General features: G+C 37.7%; 1 protein-coding gene across 1 annotated transcript; it reads left to right on the top strand.

Moving 5' to 3' along the window:
* Positions 1-2,606: 2,606 nt before the first annotated feature.
* slc26a3.1 (solute carrier family 26 member 3) lies at positions 2,607-9,419 on the top strand. The gene is made up of 19 exons (XM_056237297.1): positions 2,607-2,734; positions 2,924-3,099; positions 3,210-3,320; positions 5,044-5,204; positions 5,285-5,449; positions 5,565-5,717; positions 5,821-5,903; positions 6,149-6,296; positions 6,393-6,506; positions 6,602-6,679; positions 6,813-6,908; positions 7,085-7,191; positions 7,283-7,352; positions 7,441-7,533; positions 7,783-7,878; positions 8,661-8,885; positions 9,002-9,056; positions 9,144-9,277; positions 9,387-9,419. The coding sequence occupies exons 1-19, from the start codon at positions 2,607-2,609 to the stop codon at positions 9,417-9,419; spliced, it is 2,226 nt and encodes a 741-aa protein (XP_056093272.1).
* Positions 9,420-9,670: the final 251 nt, after the last annotated feature.

The following is a 9,670-nucleotide window of genomic DNA, read 5'->3' on the forward strand; positions in this document are numbered from 1 at the left end:
AATTTTAATATCAAATAAAGAGTACCTGAAAAGTGGAGATAGCAAAAATGACTCCATTACAAGTTACAAGCCACCAATTCCAATACGACTTGAGTAAAAGTCTTATCTGATGTTGTCAGTATTTTACTCATACTGAATGTAGACTCAAAGATGCACTAGTCCTAAACACCTAAGAGACATGCCAGTGGAAAACAAGAAACAGTGTGAGGAGAGCAATCACGTTTATTTTCTAAAGTCTAAATAAAAACTGAATATCTCAATATTGCAATAGACACAACAGCCTCTTAAACACCTACAGACACTCAAGTCTCAGTTAAGGGGATAGTTCACCCAAAAAAGAAATGCTGTCATCATTTACTCATCAAGTTGCTTCAAACATATACGAGTTTCTTTCTTCTGCTGAACACAAAAGAAGGTATACAGGTTTGGAACAACTTGAGGATGAGAATATGTTTCATTTTTGGGTGAACTATTCATGTAAGATCAAGTTCTCGAAAAAGTAAGTAAGCTTTATTTCTATAGCACCTTTCACAGACAGAAGGACACAGTGCTTCACAACAGAAAATATACATCAAAATATAAACAATATAAAAGGCCATAATACACGATCATATCAACCCAAAAGTAGCTCATTTGAAACCTGAACAAATAGATGAGTCTTTAGTTTGCACTTGAAGGTATCAACACAGTCAATAGAGCGCAAAGAGGGCGGAAGATCGTTCCACCAATCAAGATCAAGTTCTCAAACAAGAAAGAGCCCAAGTAAAGCAACATTCTTCAAAAAGGTCTCTTCAATAAAATGGATAAATAAAATAATGTCTAAGCCTACAGTACTTGCAATGGACGCGCTGGTTTCGGCCTCATCACCGGCTGCATCTCATCTATATGAAACACTTACAATTCAGCAACTACCAGCAAACGCCCCTACATTCCTGTAAGTAGCCTTGTTGACAAGTTTGGGTGAGTAAGGGCAAACCGCACAATATATAGTACCGTCAATGCAGATATCACTTCTTTTGTAACAGAAATAAACTGCTGCAGAAAAAGTTAGTTGCCATGCAAACCGTAATGAGTAATAGCATTACTTATTACAAATGTATTGGAGTAAAGAGTACATTTAAATTTAGTCAAGTAGAGAGCAAAAGTTGTCAATATCCTTAATACTCAAAGTACAAAGTAGCCAAAAAGATACTGAACTACAGTAACTAATTACATTTACTCAAATACTTTACACCACTGCTCAAATATGATAAAAAGATCAAATCATTAAAGAGAAAATGGTAAAGTCACAGACTACAGTGCAACAGGGCTGAAAAATTTATATATATTTGTATTTATTTTAAATTAAAGACTAAGAAAATGTCAATCTGTCAATTAATGTAGGTAAGTTCAGTCCTGTTAATTCTACCAGTAGTAAGTTATGAGGCAGCAAGCAACACTCTTTTCTGGAATTGGGCCATACAGGATTTTAACTTGATTTGAATGATATTATATGTTGCATGAAAACAAAAGAGAACCACATGCTGTAAAAACAGGCTACTTAATGTGATTTAAGAAGTAACATCCTTTCCAGTATGGAAAAACATTCATATTAACCAATCAGATCTTAGAGTTAGGCTGAACAACATGATAGCTAAATAATGTCTCACTGATTTCAGGTGTAGGTTAGGGTTATAGAACTTTAATTGTGTGATTGGAATGTGGTTCCTGGACAAACAAAGGATATCGATCCAGGAACAAGTTCTGTTTGGTTAAATCACATTTTACAAAATAGAAGTTGCAGAGTCATATCGCACAATAGGCTCCTGTACATGCAATCGACAACCATGTACATTCGTTAACTCAGCAAACAGTCAAAACTTGATATAGACATATTTAATCAGTCTGTGTAATTTCAAATCCGGGCAAAAAAAAAAAAAGTATTTGTGAACCTTTGGACTTGCTATGGTTTTATAAACCGGTTATAAAATTTGGCTCGATCTTCATAAACATCTGCATAAACACATAATAACAGTGGCACGTTGTAATGCCTGCATTGAGTACATCATCGAGTAAACATTTACAGTGCAAAGTTGAAAAGAAACCCCTAAGCTAACTAGTTGTTTAAAAATGGTGTGTGAAGAGACTAACCTGCAAACCTGGAGTCCAAATGAGACGAGATTGCAAGTGTAGGTTAGAGTCACTCCGCTCTATGAAAAACATTACCATTCACAAGAAGCATTGAACCGTTCCTCAAACAAAAGAGAATATCAGTATTGTTCATTTGCATAAAGCTTGAACGAATTTCAAAAGCATCTCTGTGATGTCCATTAGTCTAAATGGAGGAAGTTAATCACTGTCTACTGTTGTGACTTCCATACAGTAATTCATAATTCAAGAATTTTAATCAATAATTTTCCTGCAGCTCTATTTTTATGTTTCCTTCTCTAAAAAGCATGTAAATAAGGAATAATAAAAAAAAAAAAAACATATTGTTATAAAATCCTTCAATGATTAATGCTCGCAAAAGACAGCCCACAATATCTGTGATAAGACTAATGATGGCTCCCTCATCAAACAAACCAGACTATATAAAGCACTCGAGCTCCATCTGAAAACTAATCAGGATGCAGCCCTTCGGGACGCACTATGTGATGGTCAGGCCTCTGTTTTCAGAGGATTCCTTTGCAGAACAGCACGAGAGGATCAACAGGAACCGCAAAACTCTACGGCACCATCTGAAAGACTACTTCACGTAAGAATCTGTCGCTTCATATATAGTCAGTCACCATTATTCATTGTTAGCCTCCGTCTTCCTTCTGTCTTCAATAACGCATTTATAATAAACTGAAATATGGTATCTTATTACAAGCACATTTGAAGATGTTGTTATTGAGATAGCGTATGGATCTAAACGTTTGGGTCTAAATGATGAAACAGGAAGCTTTAGCAAATTATGTTTTTATGGTGTACATTGTAGTTGTGATATGAATCGTGCGAAGAACGCAGCTCTTTCCTTTCTTCCCATCATTGGATGGATGAAGAACTACAACATTAAAGAATGGCTGCTGGGTGACATTGTTTCAGGCATCAGCACTGGACTAGTGGCAGTGCTACAAGGTATTGCATGTTTGTTTGTTTTTTACATAGATTGGCTAATTTTTTATTTATTTTTTACTTCTGTAATACATTATAAAATACTTATAATTACACCATTATTTTGTTATCAGGACTTGCATTTTCCTTGCTGGCCTCCTTACCACCAGGATATGGACTGTATACTGCATTCTTCCCTGCAATAGTCTACTTCTTCTTGGGCACCTCAAGACACCTGTCAGTAGGTGTGTGATATATTGTCAACTGCATTTACATGATATACAGGTCCTTCTCAAAAAATTAGCATATTGTGATAAAGTTCATTATTTTCCATATTGTAATGATAAAAATTAAACTTTCATATATTTTAGATTCATTGCACACCAACTGAAATATTTCAGGTCTTTTATTGTTTTAATACTGATGATTTTGGCATACAGCTCATGAAAAGCTAAAATTCCTGTCTCAAAAAATTAGCATATTTCATCCGACCAATAAAAGAAGTGTTTTTAATACAAAAAAAAAAGTCAACCTTCAAATAATTATGTTCAGTTATGCACTCAATAGTCAATACTTGGTCGGGAATCCTTTTGCAGAAATGACTGCTTCAATGCGGCGTGGCATGGAGGCAATCAGCCTGTGGCACTGCTGAGGTGTTATGGAGGCCCAGGATGCTTCGATAGCGGCCTTAAGCTCATCCAGAGTGTTGGGTCTTGCGTCTCTCAACTTTCTCTTCACAATATCCCACAGATTCTCTATGGGGTTCAGGTGAGGAGAGTTGGCAGGCCAATTGAGCACAGTAATACCATGGTCAGTAAACCATTTACCAGTGGTTTTGGCACTGTGAGCAGGTGCCAGGTCGTGCTGAAAAATGAAATCTTCATCTCCATAAAGCTTTTCAGCAGATGGAAGCATGAAGTGCTCCAAAATCTCCTGATAGCTAGCTGCATTGACCCTGCCCTTGATAAAACACAGTGCACCAACACCAGCAGCTGACATGGCACCCCAGACCATCACTAACTGTGGGTACTTGACACTGGACTTCAGGCATTTTGGCATTTCCTTCTCCCCAGTCTTCCTCCAGACTCTGGCACCTTGATTTCCGAATGACATGCAAAACTGAGCAACAGTCCAGTGCTGCTTCTCTGTAGCCCAGGTCAGGCGCTTCTGCCGCTGTTTCTGGTTCAAAAGTGGCTTGACCTGGGGAATGCGGCACCTCTAGCCCATTTCCTGCACACGCCTGTGCACGGTGGCTCTGGATGTTTCTACTCCAGACTCAGTCCACTGCTTCCGCAGGTCCCCCAAGGTCTGGAATCGGTCCTTCTCCACAATCTTCCTCAGGGTCCGGTCACCTCTTCTCGTTGTGCAGCGTTTTTTTGCCACACTTTTTCCTTCCCACAGACTTCCCACTGAGGTGCCTTGATACAGCACTCTGGGAACAGCCTATTTGTTCAGAAATGTCTTTCTGTGTCTTACCCTCTTGCTTGAGGGTGTCAATGATGGCCTTCTGGACAGCAGTCAGGTCGGCAGTCTTACCCATGATTGCGGTTTTGAGTATGAAACAGGCTGGGAGTTTTTAAAAGCCTCAGGAATCTTTTGCAGGTGTTTAGAGTTAATTAGTTGATTCAGATGATTAGGTTAATAGCTCGTTTAGAGACCCTTTTCATGATATGCTAATTTTTTGAGACAGGAATTTGGGGTTTTCATGAGCTGTATGCCAAAATCATCAGTATTAAAACAATAAAAGACCTGAAATATTTCAGTTGGTGTGCAATGAATCTAAAATATATGAAAGTTCCATTTTTATCATTACATTATGGAAAATAATGAACTTTATCACAATATGCTAATTTTTTGAGAAGGACCTGTATGTGTGTGTACACAACATACCAGGAGGCTAATGAATTACAAGTGAAGGTTTGGACATGAGTGATTGAGGTTGCACTTTCTAATTGGACCATGTTATAGGGGCTTTTCCTATTCTGAGTCTAATGGTGGGCGCTGTTGTCACACGACTGGTGCCTGATGAGGGACCCTCAGCAAACATCACTGGATTTGAAGGGTTGTGCCTGGAACAGCAGAGAGTTCTAGTTGCTTCCTCGGTTACTTTTCTCATGGGCGCATTTCAGGTATATTCTCAAAAAGACAAGTCACCCCAATATATATATATATATATATATCATAAGTTTTCTTTTTTCTTATTTTTCAGCTCATAATGGGGCTGCTGCAGGTGGGCTTTATTGTCATGTATCTGTCAGATACTCTGGTGTCAGGATTCACCACTGCAGCTGCCGTTCACATTTTGGTATCCCAGCTCAGGTTTGTGTTGGGACTGGACTTTCCTGGTATAAACGGGCCACTTGCCATTGTATATGTAAGTTAAAGTTCTTCTCTTTTATTGCAACAGCAATGTAGACATTTATCGTCACATACTGTAGCTCCATATTACTTTTTAGGGGATATATCAAACATTTGGTCTTTTATTTCAGACTTTGGTGGAGGTTTTTAGCCGAATCACTAACACGAATGTGGCCGACCTGGTGACATCTATTGTGATCATGTCACTGGTGCTTATTGTGAAGGAGATCAATGACAGATTCAAGTCGAAACTACCTGTGCCGATACCTATAGAAGTCATCATGGTAGGTATAATTACCACACTAAGACAAAATATATCACTTCTATCAACAAGTAACTCTACCCAATATACAATCTATCAAACTTAATGCAAATCTATCCCAACAGACTGTTATTGCCTGTGGAGTCTCTTATGCGTTCAACTTCGAGGAGCGATTTGATGTGGTCGTGGTTGGGGAGATGGTGAACGGGTGAGAATCTAACAATATGTGATCTACAATATCGGCAACATAAAAAGTGACTAGATTTAATGTGCATATTCAATGGGAACAGATATATTATGCATATAAGTGATTGCTCTAAATTATGCAATGGTTGACTTTGGGGTTGAAAAATATGAATCAGATGAAATAACAAAAACAATTATTTTATTTTATTTTAAAGCCTTTTCCCAGATGGAAATCAACATTTAATGTGTAACATCTCTCTTTCTTAGATATGAATCCCCGGTTGCTCCAAACCTGGAAGTCATTGAGGAGAGTGCAGTGGAGGCCTTCCCTATGGCCATAGTAGGATTTGCTGTGGCTTTCTCAGTAGCTAAAATCTACTCCGTCAAGCACGACTATACGATTGATGGGAACCAGGTCAGTCAGTGCAAATAATGCAAATTCTGAACTGCTGAATTTGTTATTTTCCAAAAAACACGGACACAGTTTTATATGCTCGTCTGTATGTAACAGGAGCTCATTGCATTCGGGGTAAGCAACATGTTTGGGGCATCTTTCCGGTCATTTGCCGCCAGCACAGCACTTTCTAGGACGGCTATACAAGAGAGCACTGGAGGGAAGACGCAGGTAAAACTCTCATGCTATTCCTTGATCTGAAACCATCTGCTTACTACAAGAATACAAAGAATGAAAGATTAATGTTCGTTTTACAACATTTGTAGATAGCTGGAGTTCTTTCAGCCATGATGGTACTGATTGTGATTGTCGCAGTAGGATTTCTCCTTGAGCCGTTGCCCAGGGTGAGAATTTTACACACAGAATACCTACTGCATGAGCTAATCTCACTTTAAACTCTATAAAGCCCTTTTAGTTATAAACAATTGACTGTAGAAGCAGGAGTCTGTCTAATGACCTTTATGCTTTTCTTTTCAGTCTGTTCTAGGTGCTCTGGTCATTGTTAATCTGAAAGGCATGCTGATGCAGTTCAGAGAGCTGCCGTTCTTATGGAAGAATGACCGGCCTGACTTTGTGAGTTTCTCTTTTCATTATTTTAAGAATGATCTAATCCTCTAGCAGCTTTTATTTGAATATAATCAAAAACCTAAGCATATGCTGATCTAAATTGAAAAAACTTTTCCAGCAAAAACTAAATTGAGATTGGTCCAGATCAAAATGTCAAGCCCATGTGTCTCTGTTTCTCACAGGTGACCTGGGTGGTGACCTTCCTGGCCTCCCTTTTTCTGGGTTTGGATCTGGGGTTGGCTGTTGGTCTTGGGGCAGAATTGTTCACTGTGGTCTGCAGGACTCAATTGTGAGAGTGGATTCATGATACCTTCAAATGCCAAAATATAGTTTTATTGAATTTTTACTGACCCAGCAAAATAATATTTTGTTTGCTGCAGCCCACGCTGTTCCGTCCTGGCCAATATTACAGGAACTGACATCTACAGGGATCGCAAAGACTACATCTCTGTGAGTGTTGATCTTGCGCTTCCTCTAGATTATTCTTTCTTTTACATATACCAAAATGTTGTTTCAATGATATTTTTTTCCATTTCAGATTTCTGAACCTGACGGAGTAAAAATATTCAAAATCCCCTCGCCCATCTTCTTTGCTAACATTGATTTCTTCAGAGATAAACTGGTCCAAGCAGTACGTTTCTTGTTATTTTCAAGATTTGGGGTGCCCAATACTGTTCCTGGAGATCTACCTACCTGCAGAGTTCAGATCCAACACACCTGTCTGTAATTATCAAGTGCTCCTGATGATCTTAATAAGCTGGAACAGTTGTGTTCGAATTTAGCAGGAAGGTATCGATCTCTAGGAACAGGATTTGGCACCCGTGGTCTAGAAAGAGAGCTGGGTGTTATTTCTCTGGGCTAAATATTTGCTTTCTTCTAGGTGGGGTTTAGTCCCCTAAGAGTGTTGAAGAAAAGGAACAAAGCTCTGCGAAAGATCAGAAAAATGCTGCGTAATGGAGAGCTGGAGGTGTCAGATGTATGTCCTAACCATTATTATGATTTATCAGTGATGTTTTGTATATACTACTCAAACATTTGGACACAATTAATTTGTGTTTCTCATGACATTAAAAATACTCTTTTAAAATGTAAATTGTATTTATTCATTAATGGATTATCCCACCTACCATACTGTTTTATTGAAATAAATAATTATTTATTTTATTAATGTCATTTTAATGGATTAATAGGACAGGATCATGAAGGACACTATCCCACTTCCCTTATGGTTTTATTTAAATAATAATTATTTATTTAATTGGATTAATTGTAATGGATTAATAGGACAGGATGATGAAAGACACCTATCTTACTTTCCATACAGTTTAATTTAATATATATATATATATATATATATATATTATGTTAATGTATTAATAGAACAGGATAATAAAGGACACTATGCCACTTCCCATATGGATTTATGATTTTTTTTATTTATTAAATATTTTTACATTTTAGGGTATTTTTGCTTCTGTTTCCAATGATCTTCAAAACGTTTTTTTTTTAAATAGTTTAGGTAATTATAAAATTCTCAAACTTTTTTTGTTATTCTAAAATGTAAAAAAAAAAAAAAATGTGTACAGTTATAGTAAAACAGTACTAGTGATGAATGAGTATACAATGTTCTGATAAAGTCCTCCAAAAATCTTGTACTAAATGAAGTCAATCGAATAACAGAAAAATTGAGTTGTTCCTGCATGATCTGAAATGCGTATGATAACAACTATATATAGATCCGATCCTTCCCTGATACAGAGAGGCCTTAAGGTGAGACAACCATCAATTACCACGTCAGAGGATGACAGCAACATGGAGAGTCTGGACCAGCCCACTGACTTCTCTGGCCTTCCAGTCCAGGTGAACTGGAACACAGAACTTCCTGCCAACATCTCTGTCCCTCCTGTGAACATGCACAGTTTGGTCCTGGACTTCTCTGCTGTATCATTCCTAGATATATCTGCACTCAAGAGTCTTAAGATGGTAAAAATGGCTTACTATGAGATACAGCATACTGTTCTCATTTCCACTGGGCCTGGTTTCTTCTAAGATGGTCAGAAATTCCTCATGTACCTCACACTGTGTTGTTTATCTTACAGATGCTAAAAGAGTTTATACGAATCGAGGTGGACGTCTACATAGTTTCATGCGATGGTAAAACAATCTCCTATATAGTTGTCCTTATTTCCAGCCATTTTATTCCAAAAGCTCTTCATTAAGACAGGTCTGCTATCTTTACAGTATACATCATGGAGAAACTTAATCAATGTACATTTTTTGATGACGAGATTAAGACTTCCATCTTTTACCCCACACTACATGACGCCGTGCTGCACATTCTGGAGAAGCATCTAGATCATGGAGAACTAGAAAAGGTAACTTACATAACATGATTCAATATTGTGATAATAAATATTTAATTTACAACAACCATCTGGTGTCAAGGTTCTCCATGCTGATATATTTGTGTTGTGATGTTTGCAGGATATCAACATAAACTACAGAGAGACGAAATAACTGTGTGAGGAACAGAAAACCCCGCTGAAATAGTCTTTAAATCATGCTGGAAAGGTTGTGGTAAATGTTTTATGAGTGGATTTCACCACTGTCTCAGAGTCAGCACACTACAGGGCGGTTTTTAAGTCTAGCCATGGATAGACACTCAACTCAGGCTGCCTTGAAAAAAGAAAATGCACTATTTTAGTTTACAGCAGCATACATCCAGTTTACTGGCGATTTAGAGTACGTAAAGTAAATTGATTCATGTT

The sequence above is a fragment of the Rhinichthys klamathensis genome, unplaced genomic scaffold, assembly GCF_029890125.1.
Source record: "Rhinichthys klamathensis goyatoka isolate OS25496 unplaced genomic scaffold, OSU_Roscu_1.1 h1tg000485l_1, whole genome shotgun sequence".
Lineage (NCBI taxonomy): Eukaryota > Metazoa > Chordata > Actinopteri > Cypriniformes > Leuciscidae > Rhinichthys > Rhinichthys klamathensis.

Bases quoted from the DNA above. Each gene is read 5' to 3' on its own strand.
- slc26a3.1 (XM_056237297.1), top strand. From the start codon at position 2,607: ATGCAGCCCTTCGGGACGCACTATGTGATGGTCAGGCCTCTGTTTTCA. The intron at 5,450-5,564 runs GTAAGTTAAAGT...CTTTTATTTCAG, and splicing joins GGCCACTTGCCATTGTATAT to ACTTTGGTGGAGGTTTTTAG. The intron at 5,718-5,820 runs GTAGGTATAATT...CTATCCCAACAG, and splicing joins TACCTATAGAAGTCATCATG to ACTGTTATTGCCTGTGGAGT.